The sequence below is a fragment of the Trachemys scripta genome, chromosome 3, assembly GCF_013100865.1.
Source record: "Trachemys scripta elegans isolate TJP31775 chromosome 3, CAS_Tse_1.0, whole genome shotgun sequence".
NCBI lineage: Eukaryota > Metazoa > Chordata > Testudines > Emydidae > Trachemys > Trachemys scripta.
Genome location: NC_048300.1, coordinates 2,317,141 through 2,340,462, shown reverse-complemented (window position 1 = coordinate 2,340,462; position 23,322 = coordinate 2,317,141). Strand labels below are relative to the sequence as shown.

The 23,322-nt window shown below is 50.1% G+C and overlaps 1 protein-coding gene across 1 annotated transcript; it reads right to left on the bottom strand.

Moving 5' to 3' along the window:
* Positions 1–16,723: 16,723 nt before the first annotated feature.
* On the bottom strand, positions 16,724–20,311 carry VSX1 (visual system homeobox 1). Its single transcript, XM_034766956.1, has 5 exons — positions 19,912–20,311; positions 19,431–19,509; positions 18,873–18,996; positions 17,771–17,951; positions 16,724–16,992 (listed from the first exon to the last, which is right to left on the bottom strand). The coding sequence occupies exons 1-5, from the start codon at positions 20,309–20,311 to the stop codon at positions 16,724–16,726; spliced, it is 1,053 nt and encodes a 350-aa protein (XP_034622847.1).
* Positions 20,312–23,322: the final 3,011 nt, after the last annotated feature.

The following is a 23,322-nucleotide window of genomic DNA, read 5'->3' as shown; positions in this document are numbered from 1 at the left end:
GCCCCACACACCCCTCAGCCCTGTCCGTGTCCCGCCCGCCCTCCGTGTCCCACACACCCCACAGGGCCCCACAACCGCCCTCCCTCAGCCCCTCCGTGCCCCACACATCCCATAGCGCCCCTCAGCCCCTCCGTGCCCCACACACTCCTCAGCCCTGTCCATGTCCCGCCCGCCCTCAGCCCCTCCGTGCCCCACACACCCCACAGTGCCCCACACATCCCTCAGCCCCTCCGTGCCCCACACACCCCCACAGCGCCCCAAACCCCTCAGCCCTGTCTGTGTCCCCTCTCTATATGCCCTGTACACTCCCCTATACACCCCTAAACCTATATACATCCTGTGTACTCCATCTACACACCCTAAACCTCTGTATGCCCTGTGCACTTCCCCCATATACCCCCAAGTCCTATATGCACCATACAGTCCCCCATACCTTCCCTATATACCCCCTAAACCCTCTCTTCCCTGATGCACTCCAGATATACTTCCTAAACCCCTATGGGCCCCATACACTCTTCCATATGCCTTCTAATCCTCCTTCTAACCTCCCATGCCCTCCCCGATACACCCAATACATTCCCCATAACCCTCTAAACCCCACACCCTCCCTTAGGATCCCCTAAATCCCTATCCAACCCATAAACTCCACCATATGCCACCTAAACCTCTACACCCTGTACTACCCCTGAAACCTCCATACCATCCCCTATACAGCCCCTAAACCCCCGTATACCCTCTAAACTCCTGCACACTCCCCTATACCTTTGCTAAGGCCCCAAACACTCCCCCATCACTTTCACAGTGCTCCCGGTATACTCTCTATAGCCCCTATATACACCTCTTACACTCCTCATTACCCCCATACATTCTCTTGAACCCCTGTGCACTCCCCCATCCTCCTTACAGCCTTCCTAATCGTCCCCCACCCAATCCCCTATACACTCCACATCTTCCTCACAGCCCTTCCTATACCCTGCACATCACCCTCCCCAACTCCCACACACTTCTTCCTCACCTGACCCTATCCCTAATACCCCATATAAACATCCCTCCTGCGAGCCGTCAAACAATTGGCATTGCCCAAGGTGAAACTTATTCTCTGGCTAACCATTTCTTTTCCAGAGATGGTTTAGAAGATTATTTTTTAAGATGACTTTTTTTCCCTAACATCCAAGGGGAGGTTCAAAAGACAGAGTCCAACCAGACAGGGAGTAGATTCTGCACTAAATTACGCCAGTGTTAATTTCTTCTGTCAGTGAGGTTACACTGTTATATTACCAGTGAGAGAAGATAATCAGGCCCAAGAAGTCATTTCATACATAGAGAAGACATTACACTGTGGCAGATTAGCACAGGCAATATTTACACTGCAGGACCATTAGTGTGACAGTATACCACAGGCAGTAGTTTTGACACATATCTTGCATCTGTGCCCTCCTTTTTCTTATCTGCATTGTTCTGATGCACCCTCACCATGGTATCTGGGCACATTTCAGACATGCAACAAACAAAAGAAAGGTACATGTATTGTAGTGGAGGAGAGCGCTGTAGCTGATAAAATTCTCAGATCACTTCTGTCTAATAAACATAGTTGCTGTTTGTCCTCACTGAAGAGCATCTTGGTTAACATAAAGAATGGATAACTACAGCTTTGATATCTAGAGCTGTACAAAACATCTTTATTTGCTTGTGTGGTCTATATCCATGCCCACTCTCCTGCCCCTCAACAAACACACATACAGAAATGGCTGCATTACTGGTTTCTGATATCTCAACAGCACCACTCACAAACAAAAACGAGCTGTTTATAGAGGCAGTTTACCTCTGATGTCATAATCCCACCACTCAACACTGACCGGTTCATAGGGCAGGGTGCCGAAGGGGAATACACCAGACATTTTGGAAGCAATGACTTATGAGTAACAGTTTGTTTTAAGCACACATTTGGCCTGACAGGGCTGTATAGTCTGCGGGGTTCATGTGCATCAATAAGCAGTGCAAAAGCATTGGAGTGATACTCAAATTCTGTTCACTCTTAGAACATTTACTATTAAAAGCGGCTAATTTATCTTCTCAGAGTAACAGGCTCTAGTCCTCACCTCCCGGATTCAAGTCAAGACTTTCTCGGGTAGTAGTAATAGCAAATATAATTTTATTTAAATTTTCCCATTCTAGAAATGTTCCCAAACAAATAAATTTTAGTTTGATGATTAACCTGGTTTTTCTCACGGACCTGCAAAGTAGCTACACCATCAACACCTTTGAATTCCTGACACAGTATGGAATGTGTGCCTGTATGACAGGACTGTCTGAGAACAAATAAACTTTTATATATATATATATATATATATATATATAAAACAAAGTCTTTTTCTGCAGTGCTAATGTAATTCTCTATACCCTTCTTGAGCACTAGAATATTAATATTTCTTTTGGGTTAGTTACTAAGTTATTCCCTTTCACAGCAGCCTGAGGGATCTTTCCACCTGTGTGGTGTTACAGGAATGCTACGTGCTATCTATATGTATTTGTATATGTAGATAGTTAATAGAATGAGTGCCACCTACTGGCATATAAGAATATGTGTCGTTCATAAATTAGGAGGTTCAGTTAGGATTGGTCAGAACTTTCCCATCAAAACTATTTTTAATGAAAAATTGGGTTTCCAACTAAGCAACATTTTCTGTGAAAAGTGTCTGCTTCCCCTGGAAAAATTCTATTTTTGTAGGAAAAAAACCCCAAACATCTGAAAACTGAAATACTTTGGCTGAGAACCAAATATGCTGATTTGGCTATGCTGTCACAATACCTCATGGGAGTTGTAGTTCAGTTGCCTCATGTCCCATTCTGTTTTATGAGCTGGGTTTCCTGGCCAGACTATATTTCCCGTGATGCACCCTGGGCAGGGACTTCCATGATGTACCACCTCCCTTTTTCAAGAGCAAAGACCTTGGTGCATCAAGAGAGCTATAGGAAACCCAGGCTACAGAAGAGAATGGAATCACAGAACACCCAAACTACAACTCCCATGAGGCACCTTGACAGTATTTCCTAGTCAAAATATTTTGGTTTTAATCTGAAATATTTTGGTATTTGAAGTTTCAACAAAAAAAAATTTCCATGGAAAAAGACTCCATTTTCAGACCAACTCTAGGTTCAATAAAATTGCTTTCCTTATGCACTGGTCATGGTTTCCTGCTTGAGCAGGTGGTTTCTTTCATCATTTATCTTCAAATTCAGAGCTTTGGAGATCCAGAGTTCAGTGAAGGAAGCTGGGTCAGATGCTTTGATGTCCTTCTGTACAATAATTTTAATCTTTGCATGTAGCTCTGGTTTCCCATCTTTTCCAAGACAAACTGAGTTTTGTTTTCCTTTATCCGGAAAGGCTTGAGACTTTTATTCCTGTCAGATCTTGTGCTTGCTGCTTTACCGCTGCACCCAGGGCCAAAGCTAACCTGTCTGATTTACTCCATTTTTTATTAGCGGTTCATACATTTTCATAAAGTCACAGATTTCAAGGCCACATGGGACTATTATGACCATCTAGTCTGACCTCCTTCTTAACACAGGTTGGAGAACTTGGTTCCTGATTCAAGTCCACGGGGTGCTGTCATCCAGCCATCCTAGACCCTGAAACCAGGGCTTCTGACCCCCCTAGCTGTTCACACATGCCAACCCCTGTACCCCAGGGCTCTGCTGAGGTTGTGGGCACTTGGCTTCTAGTGTAGGGACAATGCGGTGGAAGGCAAGTACTCAAGAGCTACAGAAAACAACAGAAGTCCTGAGACTTATCCTCCCCTGGTCTGATCTCTCCCCTGCTGAGTCTGCTTTTGTCAAACTTTCTGGCAGGGCAGCATCCCTGCTGTGCTCTCTCCTACTAATCCTGACAGGTGAGTCTCTGTCTCCCTGCCACTGGGAAACTCCAACCCCCTCCAGCCACACACTCCTCCTCCTTGTGGGCGCCTATGTGGATAGACCCTTGTTCCAGGGGCCGGTCGCTGGGAGACAATCAAAACTGAGGGGCCCAGATTGCAGTCTTGATGGCTCCACTGTGATGTCCATTCAATGAGGTGACAAGACCCTTTCCTGGCCAAGGCAGCTGTCTGTGGGTACATCTGCACTGCAGCAGGGAGCAGGGATTCCCAGCTCAGGTAGATGTACACGTGCTGGAACTAGCACCTGAAAATAGCAGTGTCTCCATGCGCATGGGCTGTCAGCCCAGGGACGTACTCAGGGAGTTGGGGGACACTGCACTCTGGCAGCTAGCCTGTGCCACCACAGCCAACCCACCCCCCACCTGCAGCTGGAAAAGTGCCTGTCCATCTACCCAGGCTGGGAATTACAGCTCCCCGCTGCTGTGTTGACTTACTCTGGAATGCAATCCAATAGGCTGCCCTCAAGCAAGTTAAGACATGTTACAAATGGAGTTTACAATTTGCTACAGGCTTATCCTATTCTGCCATATATTCAGCCTCTGTTTATTTCTGATGAACACAGCTGTTCTTAAAGCAAAACACCAAGGGCGGAAGGAGTTTTGCAAATTGATGCAATCTGCACCCAAATACTCACACAGTCCCTAGCAAAATACAAACACCGAGCTTCACTCAGCTTTAACTGCAGGCTCTGTAGAAGTTCTGTTGGCACCTTGCCTCCCTGTTACAACTGCTCTCCGCAGACTGACTGAAGCATCACAAGCAGCTACAGAAAACAATAGCTAACTGGGTGGGTCCTCGGGATGTGCTGACCATGGTTCTTAGTAACCACAAGCAAAATTGGCAGGTGTTCAGTGCTAGCAGCGCACCTTCCAACTGCCCTCTCTTCAGCATTACAACTTAGCTCTGTCCCTTGTTTAACTAGCAGGGCCAAATTCTGCTTTCCGCTAACTCTGGTGCAATCCCATGGAAGTCACCTAGCCTCACTCGCCTCTCACCGTCCCCAGTATCAATCAGGAATTCGTGCACTGAACTCAATGGCGCTTCATCAGCATGAGTGAGGTGAACCCATCATGCTCGCAGACTTGCTTTGTGGCCCATCCTCCCTAGCAGCCAACCTGGCCCCTATTCACTGTGGCCCAGCACATGTCGCCATCAGCCCCAATGACGAGTGGAGGTAAGACATATACCAACAAATGACTACACCCCTTTGTCCCCCAGAGCAAGGGGCTAAGCAGGAAGGTAACGGTAGGGCCCAGAATCTGTTCTGTGCTTCTCCTGGGAGATCACAGCTATGCACTGCCGAGGCTTGTGGTAAAGCTGCAGCCTGTCCCCTAGGTGTTTGTCTTCTGGAGCTGGAATGTTCTTGCTGGCTTCTTTGACTACTGGCAGCCTTTGTGCCTTTCCTTTGTTCTAACATCAGGCAGGTCCCTTCTGTGGCTTGGCAGGAACAACAAGAGGGAACAAATATGCCTATGAATCAGCTGTCTTTGTCTGCTTTGTTCACTCTCCTTCCTGCTTCCCCACTAGGGGACTTTTCTTTGGAAGAAAATAAGTTCTCAAGTGCTGTCCCAGATCTTTTCCATGTAGCCCTTCAGAATGCACAGCCAGCTTGGAGCTGTGCTTTAGAACAAATGGGCCAGATCCTCTGCTGGCCTAAATCACCATAGCCCTGTTGAAGCCAGTAAAGCTACATCACTTTGCCTGGCCCAGGAGAATTCGCTCTTTGGTTCCTGGAAACCTTGCCCTGGAGTTACCTCTAGAGTCCAACATGGCTCCAAAGTATTACGGTGAGGAAAATATTCCCACTCTAGAGGCTCCAGTTCTTTGCTTCATCTTATTCTCTGTTCTGTTTTATATAACTTCCCTTGTGTTCGTTTCTTTTTCTCCTGCACGTGGTGCTCCCCTTCTGCAAATTAGCTTTAATGATAACATCACTTCTCTAGAGCGGTACGGTTACATCTCCAAAGCACTTTTCAAACAGGAAGTTACAGCATGCATAGGAGGCACCAGAAACTATCCTTGAGCAGAGTTAGCTCACCCTGACTGTCCAAGGGCTGTTGTGCTCAATTGCTTCGCTCTCTGGCCATGTCTACACTGCGATCAGAAGCCTCGGGTCAGCTGACTGGGGTTCCTGGGGCTTGGAGAGCAGGGCTGTAGAATTGCAGTGTAGGTGTTTGGGCTCAGGCTGGATCCCGGACTCGGGGACCCTCCCCCTTGTGGGGTCTCAGTGCCCAGGCTCCAGCCTGAGTGTGGACCTCTACACTGCAATTTTATAGCCCCGCAAGCCCGGGTCAGCTGCCCCGAGCCATCTGTGGCCGTGCTGCAGGTCTTTTCTCGCAGTGCAGACATACCTTCTGAGGCTCAGATTGGCACCTTGCTCCCTAGCCTGGCTTTGGCTCTTCGTAGATTACTAGGCCGGCAGTTTTAGCAGCCTGGCTCTAGCACGTCTCTTCTGTCTGCAGCTGGGAGAGCTCCCTCCTGCTGGTCCCGCCATCTCTGATCCCTTTACGGCTGAGGATCTGGTGCTGAACATAACGAAGCGGTGTGGATCAGCTCCCAAAGGAGCCCTTTCCAATCTTCCAGGCACAGAACAATGGTGGCCACAAAGTTATCCCTGAGGCTAGGGGGATAAAGAAGAGAAAAAGGGGCACTTCAACCGTGACCTGGAGGATCCCCCATGGGATCAGGGGAGGGGATTCTGTTCTGCCTTTTGTGTTTTGGTAGAAGGGGGATGAAGTGGGGATAGACACCAGCCAACTCAGCAGCATAGACTCTGCGCCTGGTTAAATCCCCTTTGTGCTGGTCCCATCCTTGCACACCCTCCTTCTCAGCCCACCCTCTCAGAGGGAGGGGTGCCAAGGATGGGGGAGGCTGGCCAGCCTGCCCTGTGAGCTGGCAATCCATGAGTGGGGTTGCGGCCCCTTTAGACTGCTCTGAATGACGCCAGGGGCTAGGTAGGTCTGGAGTCAGAGCTAAGCATAGGGTGAGCAGGAAGGTGACATACGTTATTAATCACGGGGTTCCGGTAAAGCCTCCTGGCCAACCAGAAGTATTTTTTACACACCTCGCAGAGTCAACCTGTGGAACTCCCTGCCAGAGGATGTTGTGAAGGCCAAGACTATAACAGGGTTCAAAAAAGAACTAGATAAGTTCATGGAGGATAGATCCATCAATGGCTATTAGCCAGGATGGGCAGGGACGGTGTCCCTAGCCTCTGTTTGCTAGAAGCTGGGCATGGGCGACAGGGGGTGGATCACTTGGTGATTACCGGTTCTGTTCATTCCCTCTGGGGCACCTGGCACTGGCCACTGTCACTGTTATACCCCATCCTATTCCATGCAACAGTCCCAGTTTCAGCTGCTCCTGGCAGCTTCTGTCTCTCGTTGGCTGGCTGCTCCCTGCCCCTTCTCTTCCTGCCCCTCAGAGGAGCCAAGACCAGCTCCCACACATCTGAGGATAAAGGGGGGGTGGGATTTTCAGAAGCAGCTAAGTGACTTAGGATCACACGTCCCATTGGATGTCAATGGGATACAGTATTATATAGTCCTGTTTAAAGTCCAGGGAACGCATGCTCCTAAGTCACAATGGGCTAGACTCACAAAGAGACTCAGATACTTAACTCCCACTGATCTGGGCCTTCGACTTCTATGAAAAGCTCGTCCTCAGCCCATTCATTCACACTTTACAAACGTAAAAAGTTTGATAACCAAAAAGAGGCTCTTTGATTTTTCTACACAAGGTCTGTGCTCCAGTGCGTCAGCCCCCAGAGCCCTAACCCCAACAAGGGTTAACAGCAAAGCTGAAAGGTGTTGAACTACACCAACCCCAACACTCAGTTGTGTGCAGATGGGGGCATGGGGGACTCGACATCATTTCTTCAGCAAACTCTCTGTCCGTTCTGGGGCTGTGGTAATAAAAAGAAAGGAACATTGCCACCTTGTGTTCTGTAGTAGTGCCTAGCACTGCTTTTTAGGCAACAGTCCTTGTGAGCTGCCGTATTCACTACAGTCCATGCCCCACCTGCTCCTTGGTGAGAAAATGGGGAGATCATGGCCAGGATTTTCAGGGAGGGATAGTGATTTCAGGGGCCTCGATTTTTAGATGCCCAACTTGAATTGTGTTCGAGGGGCCGGACTTTCAGAAACGGCTGAGCAGCGTCTCTCTGAAAATTAGACCTCGTTAAGGTGTCTCAAATGCACCACCCACAACCACTAGTCACATCTGAAAATCTCGGCCCATGATCCAGACTGTACCCCGAGGTGAGAAATGAACGGAAGAGGAGCCGTGTGTGCAGCTGAGGATGGTGTGCAGCCCTGTACATCCGCGATAGGGGCTGGAATAAAGCAATGGGAACTTGGGCCCAGATCCTCAAAGGTATTTAGGTGCCTAACTCCCATTGATTTTAATCGGAATTAGGGGCCTAAAAACCTTTGAGGATCTGGACCAGAGAGCCCAGTTCTGAAACATCTGTGCACTGAGCCCCTCCAGTAATGTGTATTGACTTGGGTGAGGGCTGCAGGGTCAACCCACCAAGCAAAGGAAGAGACAAAAAGAAGCAAAGATAAGTGGGAGACTAATAGAATGATGAATCCCCCTTTTATCCCTGCGTGTGCTAGGCACACAGAGCCTGGTAAATGGGCGCTGGGAGCTTGCTCACGCCGTGTGCCCCCGGAGCAGGTGGGAGTGGGCAGGGAGAGATGAGGAACAGGCAGGGGCTTGGTTCTGCCCTGTCAGAGTTCCCTCCCCACTCTGAACTCTGGGGTACAGACGTGGGGACCCGCATGAAAGACCCCCTAAGCTTATTTCTACCAGCTTAGTTAAAACTTCCCCAAGGCACAAATCCTTTCCTTGTCCTTAGATGGTATTGCTGCCACCACCAAGTGATTTAGACAAATATCCAGGGAAAAGGGCCACTTGGAGTCCCTGTTTCCCCAAAATATTCCCCCAAGCCCCTTTACCCCCTTTCCTGGGGAGGCTTGAGAATAATATCCTAACCAACTGGTTACAAAGTGAGCACAGACCAAACCCCTGGGTTTTTAGGACACTGAAAAACAATCAGGTTCTTAAAAGAAGAATTTTATTTAAAAAAAAGTTAAAGAATCACACCTGCAAAATCAGGATGGAAGGTAACTATAGGGCGAATAAAAAGATTTAAAACACAGAGGATTCCCCTCTAGGCTCAGCTTCAAAATTACAAAAAACAGGAATAAAACTCCCTCTTAGCATAGGGAAAATTCACAAGCTAAAACAAAAGATAATCTAATGCATTTCCTTGCCTTTACTTACAATTTCTGTAATTTTAGATGTATCATTTCAGGTATATTTTCAGGAGATGGGTTACCTGCTTGGTCTCTCTCTCTCTCTGTCCAGAGAGGGAACAACACAAAGAGCACAAAGAAAACCTCTCTCTCTCCCCCCTGCCCCCCGATTTGAAAGTATCTTCTTTCCTTATTGGTCCTTTTGGTCAGGTGCCACCAGGTTATTTGAGCTTCTTAACCCCTTACAGGTAAAGTGATTCTGTACCTCTGGCCAGGAGGGATTTTATGTTATTGCATACATAAAGGTTGTTACCCTTCCCTTTATATTTATGACATGCCTCAATCCCGAATGCACAGCCCAGTACAGCTCAGCTGGCATGGCTGTTGTTGTACTATACTGCTGGTAATGACCAGTGGCAAACTACAAGCGCCCCCTCACCCCGAGCAAGGGGCAAATCGCGGGGGAGGAGGGGGACTGTGCCTCCGAGGTGTGTCTGGGATACTGATGACAGCACCACCCAGGGCTTACCCAGGCTAGCCCTGGTTGTTTGGCTTTCTCCGTATTCATGCATGTGCTGTTCTGTGGGATCTTCGGTGGCAGAAAAACTGAAGGATCTGCATGTGCAATGATTCCTGGTGTCACACATAAAGCCAGGGGCTGGGGCTGATCAATAAACATTGTAATCGTCTGTGCTGTCTAATTATCAACAGCCATGTGATTATATGGAGTCAGGGGGCTGGAGCAGTGTGTACAGTGGGGGGGCTGAGAGCCATTGGACCAAACTGTAAATCCTGGACATGATGGAAACCACTTCAAGCCAGGGGGTGCAGCAGCCCCCCAGCCCCCGGTTCCCGCACCTATGTATGGATTGTAGGACTAAGTGGAGGATGGGAACATGGGCCCATTGAAAGTGATGGAAAGACGCGCTGACTTCCGTGGACTCTGGATCAGGCTAGATCAGCACTTTCTGGAACCTCACAGAAAATAATAGCATCTGTTCCTGACCGGTGCTGCTGTACGAATGACACATTTTCTCCGCTGTCCAGTCACCTCCGTTTTACAGTGGGGGGCGCTCTGTTAAAATCTTCACATTTGCTTAATCTTCCAATCTAAAAGTCCATCAAGCAGCTTGACAGGATAAGCCTAGATAAAATGCCAGTTAAAAATGAATATTACTAAGCCATCCAGTGATGGCAGAATGCAGATGTTGCTACAAACAAAACCCAACCGCCTTCATTTTACAAAGTCTGGTTTTGGTCCATTCCGAGAAGACCCCTCTGTCTCTGTATAAATACTCAAAAAACATTCTCCACAGTCGGTCTCCGGGACCTAACCTGAAATAAGCTCATTTTGTTCACTTTTCTTGTTTTTTCTTTTTTGCGCATCCCCCTCTTTGATGATTAGTTCAGCAGATTGTTTTAAATCCCAGGATAGAGCTGTACATCTGGCACAGAGAAAAGATGTAAATGTGGCAGGAAATGTTGCAACCTAGATCTATGAAAGAGATGTTGTGGAATTTGTGTCATTCTATACCTTGGGGGAGCGCCCTGTCACCCCCATATTCCTCATTTATATATCATTGTGATATTGCATATAAAGCAGGCCGTGTGAGGTATCAGGGGAAAGGTTATGATCTGCTGAAAGTCACTGTTCTATCTAAATATGTATATCATGAATGCACATGAAGTTATGAGAACTGTGTTGTGTGGTTGTCACTAAAATATGTTTTGGGTTTGGGAAGCGCCCAGATACTAGCTCTCCAGAGACAATGCCAAGGAAAGTAACCAAGGCCCGGGCAGGTGTCAAACAACCATCAACAGCCATTGTCCAGCAAAGGAGCTACAATGCAATGACTCACCTGCATGAGGCCGCACCAGGGGAATTGCTCAGCCTTACCTGGGGACTCAGCAATGCCCCCCAGACATGCCTGGACTTGTGTTCTCCAAGCACCTGGACTAAAGGTATAAAACAGAACACAGGGGCCCATGCCTGGCCTTTCTCCTTCCCCCACGTATGCTGCAAGCAACAAGGATGCTCAGAAAACTGAAGACTCCAACAGGGAAGACTGGCCCAGGTTTCAAGGGTGAAACCTGTGTACTATGAACTGCAATATCCAGTGGGGGTGAGAAAAACTGCTTAATCTACATACAAAATGGGAAATGACTGCCTAGGAAGGAGTACTGTGGAAAGGGATCTGGGGGTCATAGTGGACCACTAGCTAAATATGAGTCAACATTGTAACGCTGTTGCAAAAAAAGCGAACATCATTCTGGGCTGTATTAGCAGGAGTATTGTAAGCAAGACAGGAGAAGTAATTCTTCTGCTCTACTCCGCGCTGATTAGGCCTCAACTGGAGTATTGTGTCCAGTTCTGGGTGCTACATTTCAGGAAAGATGTGGACAAATTGGAGAAATCCAGAGAAGAGCAACAAAAATTATTAAAGATCTAGAAATCATGGTCTACGAGGAAATATTGAAAAAATTGGTTTGGTTTTGTCTGGAAAAGAGAAGACTGAGAGGGGACATAACAGTTTTCAAGTACATAAAAGGTTGTTACAAGGAGGAGGGAGAAAAATTATTCTTCACCGCAGAGGATAGGACAAGAAGCAAAGGGCTTAAATTGCAGCAAGGGAGGTTAAGCACTGGAATAAATTGCCCAGGGAGGTTGTGGAATCTCCATCATTGGAGATTTTTAAGAGCAGGTTGGACAAACACCTGTCAGGGATGGTCTAGATAATACTTAGTCCTGCCATGAGTGCAGGGGACTGGACCTGATGACCTCTTGAGATCCCTTCCAGTCCTACAATTCTATAATTCTATGATCTAGATGTTGCCCAGTCTAATAGGATTAGAGTTTAGACTGCGTGCTTATATTTTCTTTTCTTTTGGAAACCACTCTGACTTTTTGCCTATCACTTATAATCACTTGAAATCTATCTTTTGTAGTCAATAAATTTGTTTAACTGTTTATCTTTACCAGTGAGTTTGCCTGAAGCGTTTGGTAAATCTGCCCAGGTTTATAAAGGCTGGTGTATATCCACTTTCCATTGATGAAGTGGTGAATCAGTTAATAAACGTGCATTGCTTGTCTTGAGCAGTGCAAGACAGTATATTCCTGAGGTACAGCGCTGGGAGCTGGGGGGATTTGGCTGGTGCCTTTCTCTGTGTGATTCATGAGTGGCTGTGGGAGCATTCATGTAATCTAGCTGGGTGTGGGGCTCCACATGCTGTTGTATTGAATGATAACAGCGCCTGGAGGGGTTTGCTGCTTGTTACTAGCAAAACATTGGGAGAGACAGCCCAGGCTGGAGAGTTAAGGGGGCACAGCGGTCCCACAGTCCCAGGCTGCACCCCAGGGATCCTGTCACAGAATTATTTACCACATTTTACGTTTCCATTCTGGACATCCCAGTGTGGAGGTGGCTGTCTCTGGAATAGTGGTGGAAGCGTATACTCTTGTTGTACCAGGAATATGCCATTCACTTAAATCAGGGGTGAAAAATCAAATTATTATGAGAGAGTATTGTATTCAGTACTGTACAAACACTATCCCTGCCCCAAAGAGGTTAGTCTTATCGTTATAACATCAGCATCATTGGTTACAGTAGCATCTAGAAGTCCCGGCTCATTTGGGGGCTTTACTGGGCTAAGTGCTGTACAAAAATATTCAGTAAGAGACAGTTCCTGGCCCTCAGAGTTTATAATCTAAATAGACTCTCTAGCCCTTTGCTGGTTCCTCCCTGTCATCAATGAGTTAGGACCTGATCCTACCCCCTGAAGTCACTTATCTAGGATCTGGATCAGGCCCTTGTTCCTAAGAGTCAGAGAAGTACGCCTGGTTGCTGTGACAGGATGGTTATGAATTGTGTTCACAGTCAGGTGGCCAGATGTCCCGATATTAGGGGCTTTGTCTTATTTAAGCAACTATACCGGCCCTCCTGGGAAAAAATGTGTCCCTATTTTTCACACTTGGTATCAGGTCACATCTAGTCTGCTAAAACGTCCTGTTATATTTTTATCACCCTCCTCCTCCACCGGCTTGTGTGTTTTTTATCCACCCATTGTGCCTTGTCTTGTAGTCCCGATCCTGCAGTGCGAACGCACACGTGTTTAATTTAACCTCTTGACTTCAGTGAGATACTCAGATGCCTAAGTGTCTCCAAGCTTGGGGCCTTAACCTGAATGCTCCTTGGTGCAGGAACTGCTATTGGCTACGTGCGGGTGCCGTGCCTCGCACAAGGAGACGCCAGCCTGGGTGAGGCCTCCAAGTGCTACCATAATAATATAATAAAGTCAGAAGCACAAGCAATCAGACTTTATGGCAGGGAAGTGTGGGGGTTGGGAGGGTGAAATCTACCCTCCTCCCAAACCAGGGTCATTGTGTGGGGCTGTCACCCAGCCCCCACAGCCGTACTCCAGCAGAAACCACTGCTTCCCCAGGCCACTTGCACAGTGTGTTGGGAGACGTTAGAGCCACAGGGATGTGGATCCCACGGCCCCACTGCTCGGCCTCCATCACTGCTTTCTGTCTACCAGGGGCCAGCCAGGGACCCTCTCTGTGGCATGGAGGCAGTGTACAGGGAACAATTCCTGCTGCTGTACCGACTCACCCCAATGTGAGCCTTAAGAGGCATATGGAGGCCTTTCTGCTTGGTCCCCACTCCAAAGGGAAGCTTACCCTGAGAGACCACATCCCTGAGACACGCTTTGTACTGCTGGCTAAGGCAGAAGCTCCTTGGTGGTGTATTGGCAGCACCTCACTGCCTTACAGTAGGAAATACCTGAGGGCAATAGGAAGAGAGCCCCTCTATTACCAGACGCCCCCCACAAGGGCAGTTTCTCAGCGGGTATACGGCTCAGGCTCAGACAGGCTGTTATCCTACAGGATTGTCAGTGAGCCAGATACAGCCCGCATGGCACCTGCCGTCCATTTCAAGTCATCGAGGACAATCTCTGAGCATGCGCAGCGAAGACACTCTTGCCCAGGCCATCAGTAATAGCCCCACTGTTGCCATATGTGTCAGTAACCAAGATCCACCATCTGCATCCGTTCCAAACGCGGGGCCATAAATACAGGAAAATCCCAGTGCCAGCACTCCACAGCCCAGCTCAACCGTTTGCAAAAGCTGCCGAATCAGGATTAGGCACCGAATGTGCCAAGTCTCAGCTATCATAGTCCCTAATCGTGGATGGAATGACCCCTCTCCCGTCATTGCGGGGCACTTTTTCAGCTGTACAGTTTTCTTGTACAAAGTCCGTATCTGAGACACTTACTCTCAGTGCCACTACTTCCCTGACCCTATCGCCTCTTCTCCCTCCTCCCAGGTAAGCATGGCCATCCTGACAGTGCTCAAAAACATATTCGCCTAGAAACCCTGGAGAGCTGTTGCTGCCAGTTTCCTATCGCTCCTATGGCGAGGGACAGGTAAACCATAATTACAGGGCCATTTATCTGCTGATCTGTATTAGGAATGTTTCCAGACTGGAATTACCCAGATTTTAATAAAGCCTTTTGATCATTTTCTGTTACATTTTGGCCAGCAGATAAAACTGGAAATGTTTCAATACTGCTGTTACAACATACATGTGAGCCAATTCTGCCTTATGCACAAGCCGGAGCGTGCTAGGTGGTGTATGTACAAAGGGTATAAATTACAGACAAAAGTCAATTTTGGTGACATGGTTTTAATATCTGGCTTCCTCCCATATTTCAGAAGAACACGTTTCACCATCAGTTTAGGGTCTTTGGCCCTGTAATTAAAGGGGAGTTTTGAGTAATGACGCCATTCTGACCCCTTAGTACTTTATGACTGCCATCCTGGATACTCTGATGGTTAGAACTATGAAGCGGGTTTGGGTCTGTTCTTTCACCCTAAAGAAGTATGAGATGATGGCATTCATGTGCCAAGGAGACAGGGCAGTGCATCCATTGCTATCGCACTATTATTTGGGGGGAGGGGAGAATTTGAAATACAATTGGCTTTGTACATTACCACTTGTTTCTCATGTTCTATCTACAGAGGCACTCAGACAAAGGGCCCAAAACTGCCCCACTGAAAACACCAGGAATGGGCGCAGGTCTAAATGAGGCCATTACATCAATACCACAGCAAGTTATTGGCCCTCCACCTGCCACTGATCTGCTCACAAAATCCCCTGCAAGTTCAGTGGAGTTTCCTGTACAAAATAATTAATGGCAGGGTAACTTAATCAATACCTATCCCTTATAAAGTGGGCCCTTATCTCCTTGTGACTTTCAGTGGGAGTTGGGTGCCTTTCTCCTTAAGGCACTTCTGAAAGCCCCGTCTTCAAAACGACTTACAACATTAATTACCCAGGATGCCCCCTGCCGAGTCTGTTTAGGCCCCAACCTCTCAAAGACCTTTGCATGTGTTTAACTTTATGCCCTAGAGTAGTCCCATGGATTTCAGAAAAACTGCTCACAAACCACTATTCTAGGCAGGATCAGAGCCATAATACTTTCTGAAGACATATCCAAGCAGAGCTACTATGAAAAATACAAATGGAAAAGCAAAGATACCCAAAACTTTTATTTAATAATGCATAATAAATAAATGACAAAACAGGAAGAGCAACATTCAGAAAATTCAGATAACTAAAGTGCTTTTAGACAAAAATATAAAAAGACCAAGAAACAGATCTGACATTAACACTGTTTTACGGACATTTAAGAATTACAAAATAGTCTCCTATGTCAATTCACAAAATAGCATAAAATTTCTTAGGGGAGCTATGGCTTGATTTTCATAAAGGAGTGAGTTCTTTTATGCATAGTATATCAAATAACATTCAAAAGCGTACAAAATTATTGCATAAAATATCCCCCCACCCCCACCCCTTCGCACAGATACAAGTTCTAAGTAAGATACACAGTGTAATTCATTTATAAGGCTGTATTGACTTATACACAGCTCCTCAGCTGGTGTAAACTGGCCTGGCTCTCTTGAAGTCAATGGAACGATGTCAACTTACAAGAGCTGAATAACCCGTCCACAGTTTAAGACCTTCTGCTTCTTCTTGAGGCCAAACAGTTGCATATTTTGAACACTGAGAATTGCCACGTTGGTGCTTACCCAGTACATCACAGTAAACGTTGGAATGTAACTTTGGAAATAAGGTTTCTGTTAAGTCCGGCACCATCTTTGCACCCAACAGGTTCCAGAAGGAATAACTCCACTCCTGTTTAGTTGGCAGAAGTGTCTTTCCGTTGCTTGTGTGAAAGAATGAAAGGGAGGTTTTCCTGATTTATCACTAGAGCTGCCCCAAAACCAGGGACATTTTCACACCAACATTTTAAAACCTTCCCCTCAGCCCTGTTTATTACAAACAAACAGCTTTAAAGTTGGGGAGGGGGAGGGAATCTTGGCTGGATCCAGTTTTAAAATGTCTCAAATTCATGTAAAATTGTATATTAATTGTTTGAAAAAATAATTAATAAATAGTCCTATCTTTCCAAAGTGTTAAGGGGGCTCATTTTCCTAACATCCCACCCTCCCCTGCTCCCTGAGTTTAGTGGCCATTGTCCTTCCCATCTGTCTGGAGGTCTCCTTTGAGACATTGCCTCAAAGCATTCCTGTTCTCTTGCTTTGCTGTGCTAGAGAGGTCAATCGCTGTATCTTCTGAATTGTCCATAGAGCTGAGTTTGTCACCAGAGCTTCTCTGGTGTTCTGATGGCTTCATTTTTAATTCCTCCTCAGGACCTTCCAATCTCCAGCTGCCTGTCATCTTCTCCTCGCTCTCTGGCTTTCTTGTAACATCCATGGATTTTTTATGCATCCCTTCAAGAATGAAGAAGAGTAAGTAAATATAATGCATTGCTTAAATCCACCTGGGACAACTGAGAGCATTGTGCCTATTAATTAATTCAAACACACCCAGCTCAGATGTTACCTTGTCCTCTTCTCCCCTCATTTGTCCATGTCTTCCCTTAGGGACAGATCCAAAGCCCAGTGAAGTCAGCAGAAAGATTCCATCTGACCGCAAAGAGTTTGGGTACCTCAGTCGCCTATTGTCTAAATCCTAGATTGTGAGTTCTCTGGGGTCTAGAATCTATATTATTTGCATGTACGTATGTAGTAAGATAAAGCTCTATTCCCTACCTGCAGCTCTATGACACTATAATAAATTAGGCACCTATTCAAACATGCACTTAAGCATGTGCTTAACTTTAAGTTACACTTAAGTTAACTTTAAATTAAATATGTGCATAAGTATTTCCCTGACTGAGGGCTAAAATCATAACAAACAATAATAACACAGTATATTATTACTGTATAGCAATAAAAGGGTCGCCCACCCTAATCCGTTCTTTAACACACCCTTTTCAAAACACTTTAACACAGACTCTGAAAATTACCACCTAAGGATTTGTTGTTTACTTTAAATCCCCCCCCCCCCCGCTCCCTCCAAAAGACTGGCATGTTTGTAAGGAAGGGAAAGGCTGAGATTTGTAACAGATTTAAATATAAAGCAAGCCAGGCTCTCCCTAGCTACCTGGCTGTTCCCTCAGCATTGCTTAGCAGGACGTACCCCATCCTGGACTATATGCTGTCTTACCAAGCAGCCAAGGAGCACAGGAGCCCACCAGCCCACTTTTGGCTGAGTTGATGATTGACTCAGGTAGAGGGATGGAGTGCCTCACCATGGCCCCATAGAGACCGTACTCGGCCATGACACTGCTCCTGCCCCAGCACTTCTCCCGCTTCCTCCACTTGGCTCTTCGGTTCTGAAACCAGACCTTTGGGGGGATGGGGGGGAGATCCGGGGGCAGGGGTGAGTGCATGTGTCAGGGGTGTGTGGGTTGGGGTTTATATGTGTTCATGTGTGATTATGTCCAGAAGGTGTTCAGGGGGGGTGTCCCCAGGTGCATGTATGTGTGAATGTGTGTGTTGGAGGGGGTGTTGTGGGGTGGGGGGTGTTGGGAGAGAGAGAGAGAGAGAGAGAGAGAGAGAGAGAGAGAGAGAGAGCATTACATGAGGTTTATCATGACTGGACGGGATCTTTAGTTCTAGGCCTGTGCTGGGGATCCCTAGTCAGATGTTTCCCCAGTGGATGTCCAGAGGGACTCAGTGAACACGAACCCCCTAGGAACAGCTGTCTTCATGACCATCTCCTCTGTGCTGGGCGCACTGGAAACCTTTTACCTTCCCCCCTCCCCCCAGTCATTGTGCACAAGCAAGGGCTTTTGGGCAGTGAGCACCTGTTCCCCCATAACCTTGTGTTTGCCGCCCCAAAGGGTGGTCATCTAAAAGGGCTTGTTATAACTAGTCCTGGCTCCTGTCCGTCTGTCCTGCTCTTAAGGAAGTCACTAGCAAATCTCAGGGCCTCACTCTAGCCATTTTGGTTGCTGAAGTAACTGGGCCACTTGAGGATAGGCAGGAAGATTTGGCCCAATCGCTATTGAATTAGGGTCCCACACAGTGGACTCCTGCACAGAGTCTAGACTGGTGTCTAGGGGAGGGAGACCGGAGCAGCCCCAGTGCCCCAGGCGGTGCCATTGTGCATCTCCGCGGGCAGCAGGCGCCTTCCTGACGTGCTGTGCTGTGCCTGCGGCCAGCTGGGCACAGGTGTGTATTAGCATTGTGCACGTTCGCTCTTGGGGTGTGTAGGGGACAGCGGAGACAGCCAATACAGCCTGGCTCTGGGCATGACAACCTACCTGGATCCTGTCCTCGGGCAGCTCTGTTTTCATAGCTAGCATTTCCCGGGCATACACGTCTGGGTAATGGGCTTCATTGAAAGCCTTTTCTAACTCCTCGAGCTGGTGAGCAGTAAACACCGTCCTGGGGAAGGAACAAACAGTTACTGGCCACCTGGGGAGCCCCACTAGGCCTGCAGGGGCCCCCAAGCACTCGCCCAGGCCGGGGTCTACAATGACTCTGGCCTGCAATCAGGTCTGAGTCTGTTCCTGTTTACACAGGATTTGCCCCTGAGCCGCACTGGAGTTTTAGTCCTGGTCACGGCAGCTTTGCTCCTGTCTCTCAACCCTGCTCATTCTTGTTCAAAGCCCTTTGGCTGCCCCTGCCCATGACTAACACGGCTTCATTCCCACCCCTGCGGCCACATCAGTCACTGTGGTGTAGACATGGTCTAGCCCTGAGCCAGCCCCAGGCTGCAGCGCGGGGGGACAGGCAAGCCCAGGCAGTGCCATGGTCCCGGGGATCCCTGCTGGGAAGAGCAGGGCCAGGGCTCCCCAAGGCCCTATCTGTGCTGGTACCTGTGCCGGCGCTTCTTCCTCTTGATCTGGGCAGTCGAGGTCTTCAGCTCGCCCCTGTCCCCGGACAGGCTGTCCTCGTCTGTGCGCAGGGGGAGGGAAAGGACGTTCAGCGAGCGCGGGGGGAGGCTGGCTCCGCGCCCCGAGGCTCGGAGGGAAGCAGCCGGGGTGACTCGGGCTACGAAGCTGGCTGGGACCGAGGGACCTTCCCCCGGGAGCCAGGGCCAGGCTGAGCGCAGCCCCGGGGACAGGGGCGCGTCTCCCCCCGCGGGCGGCGGCCCGGGCCGGGCGATTCAGCACCACGCGGGCGGACAGAGCCGAGAGACAGCGCGGGGTCGGGGTTACATCGGTGCGTCGCGGCCGCTCCGGGGTCCGGCGCTGGGGCTGGCTGGGGGCCGGGGGAAGCCCGGGGCAGGGCCGGGCCGGGCAGGAGGGGGGAGCCCGGGGCAGGGCGCGCCCCGGGGGCTGCGGGGCAGGGCAGGGCCCTTACCGGAGACGTTGTCCTGGCGCCCGCCGGCGGAGGGTCCGGGGGGCCGGTGCAGCTCCGGCCGGGGCTGCAGGAACGGGACGTGCGCCGGCAGCAGGCAGGGGGCTCCGGCCGGGGACGGCGCCGCGAAGCCGCAGAGGAAGCCCAAGCCCAGGGGCAAGGAGCCACCGCTCAGAGACACCCCCCCAAGTCCGGCCCCGGCGCCCTCGCATCCCGCGCCGGCCACGGGGGCGGCCGGCGGCTGCAGCTCGGCCTCCAGCCCCAGCAGGTCGGTGATGGCGAAGCCCTTGGAGCGCAGCGCCGGGGCGCCCAGCCGGGCCGCCTTCTCGCTGGCCGCGCTGGGCACCAGCGCCTTCCCCTTGGCTCTGCCCTCGGCGGGCTCCTCCCGGCCCGTCATGCTGGCCGCTGCCTCCCCGGGATGGACGGGGGCAGAGCCGCCCCGGAGCCTTTTATCCCGCTGCCCGGCTCCAATCAGCTCCGGGCAGGGCCCCGCCGCCGCAGGGGGGCCGGGGAGGGGGCGGGCCTGGCTCCCAATCCCAGGGGATTAATTGCCACCGAGCCCCCCCCCGCCCCTGCGGACACGTTTCACTGCGCCCAGCCGCGGCCCCGGGGGCTCGCCCCGCGCAGCGCAGCCTGACCCGTGCGCCCCGCGCAGCGCGCAGCGCAGCCTGGCCCGTGCGCCCCGGGCGCGCAGGCCATTGGCCAGGCTCGGCTAGCGGAGCGCCCCGGCCCGGCCCGGGAGCTTGTGCCCCCCGGGGGCTGCCCAGGCTGCGCCCTAGCGCCTCGCCCCGCCAGGTGCCGTCACAAGCTACCTGGCGAGCGACTGGATCGGCAAAGCTCGCTCCGGCCCGCCTCGCTTTCCGCGCCCCGTCGGACAAGGGGAATCCAGAGCCAGGGCGCTTCACACCCCCTGCGGAAGCGCCCCAGCCTGGGGGATGCTGGGAGGCCGGGGAGGGAGGAATCAGGTTAGCAAGGGAAGTTTTGTTCCGTCCTTTCCCGTGGAGAACTGAGCTCGGGCACGCGGGCTCTTCCAAGGAGCAAGGTGCAGCTCGGTGAGGCGGGGATCGACTCGCGTCCTGCCCTTGGCGCTGGCAGGGGCTCTGGGGCGTTACAGGAGAAAAGGCGGCTCCTCCTGCAGCTTCGCGGCCGGGTACAAGCCAGACAGCTCTTTCCTTGGCCTTGTAAAGGCCAGACACTGCGCCCAGTTCACCCCCCGACCCCAGGGCAACGTTAGCATGGAACCTGGCCCTGCTAAACTCGTGTGGGGCTGTTCCTCGCCCTAAAAGAACTGGGGGAATCCCCGTGTCTCCCCGGAGCCACGCTCTGAACGGGGGATTCAGTCATTTGTTCGTCTGAGTCCAGATCTTGCACCTGGATTGCAATTCCTTGCTTCAGCTGTTTATGCAAACGATTTACAAACAGCTTACAGCAAGTGCTTTAAAGCAGATCTCTTTTTGATTTGGTCCTTTTCTGCTAAACATGCAGATTAAACAAGGGTCTTCTGATAAAGATAATTACAAGGGGACTACGTATTAACTTTACATTATTAAAGAAAGACCCAAATCTCCCTTTGCAAGCTGTTCCTGGGATTAGCAAAACAATAACTTTCATTTAGGATAATTGTCGTTTGAATTGCTGGGGCTTTCTGGTTTTGCTTTGGGCGATTAGGAGGTTTTCCCCTGGGACCGAAAGGAATCCCGACATTTCTTAGAAACCGGGTGAGTCAGGTGTGAAGAGAGGACAGGAAGTGTTTCCCTCACGCGGGCTTCTGACCAACAAGTAGAGCCGTCTATCGTTTTATTGACAGCTTGTCCACACATAAACCCCCGTCCCCACCCCAATCAGGCAGAAATTAAATGCAGTACAATTGTGTCTTGTGTTTAAACAGTCGGGTACCATGGTAATGGGCGACTTTATAAAACCCTGGCCAGACAAGGCAGGGAGGTGGGTCGGTAGAGGCTGAGGCCCGGTGGGTCGGAGATCCCATACACCATTATTCCCATTAAACGAAATCTCAGTGACCTGGCTTCCGAGAACACAGAATTTGCCCCAGACTTGTTTGTTTTGAGCTGCGTTTCGCACCTGCGTCAGCTCCGTGTGCTGGGGCATTTCTAACCCGGGTCCCTGTCCGGTGCGCGCCCACCAGAGTACGGCAGCGCTGTCACTCTTCAATTCGAATCGATCGCTGCTCCAGTCCCACAGCCGCACCTCTAGATCACAGATAGGTCAGAACCCAGGGGACTTACACTCCTCGCCTTCACTTTCCCAGGTTTGCTGCAGTTTTGCTGAACGAAGAGACTTTCACTGCGAGGCAGGGAGCAGATCTGCCGGAGTAATTAGACGCGGTAATCCGGCCTCCGCCCACAGCAAATTTCCTGTCCCACCAGATATTAGTGGATAAAACCCTAATTTTTGACGTCGCCCCCGAATCAGTTTAATTTCAGCAGTTTAGGGGAGGCTGAGCGGCTGCTGGGGATGATGAAGCCTTAAATATGCATATGGCCAAGTCATTTGGAAAGTTGGGGGATAACGCGGAGATAATTGCTCCTAATCAGTTTATGAACCATAAAAGCTCCAGCCCGAGAGAAAGCCGCTAGATGGAGGAATAGAAATAGAGTTTAAATCTCCGGCTCTCTGGAGAGCGGCGATTACCCCCCCCCCGCCCTCCACGGGGGGGTCCTGCCCGCTGGCCACGCGGCACTGGGGGCGAGAAACAGCAATGGCGCAGGCAGTCACTCGCACTGGGCGTCTACAGCTCTGCCGCGCTATGCGCACCTAACACCTGCGTGCTGTGCACACCTAACACCCGCGCGCTTTGCACACCTAATATCCGCGCTCCTTGCACACCTAACACCTGCATGCTGTGCACACCTAATATCCGTGCACCTTGCACACCTAACGCCCGTGCGCTGTGCACACCTAACACCCATGCGCTGTGCACACCTAACACGCGCGCCTTGCACAGCTAACACCCATGCACTGTGCACACCTAACATCAGCGTGTTGTGCACACCTAACACCTGTGCGCTTTGCACACCTAGCACCGCACGCTTTGCACACCCACATGCATTATGCGCACCTACGCCCTCTATGCAGAGCAGAAATCTAGGGTTCCCGACTGAGCCTTTTGACAATAAATCAGTTAAAGGATATCTCGATATATGCTCATCAGAGAGGATGATCCGGGATTAAACTAATCAGTAAATGTTTCTCTGCTCATTATTTTCCAGGGAAGATTTCCAGGCGATTCTCCGACGCCAAAAGATTATTAATCCCGTAAAGAGCAGAACATCAAACATCGCTCCTGGCCTCCGGTGCAAAGGCAGAGCCCCCGGGCAGCTCGCGTGTCTGCCGGGCCCAGGCCCCGGGGGCAGCCCCAGGTGTCATTGGGCGCCAGAATCCAGAGCG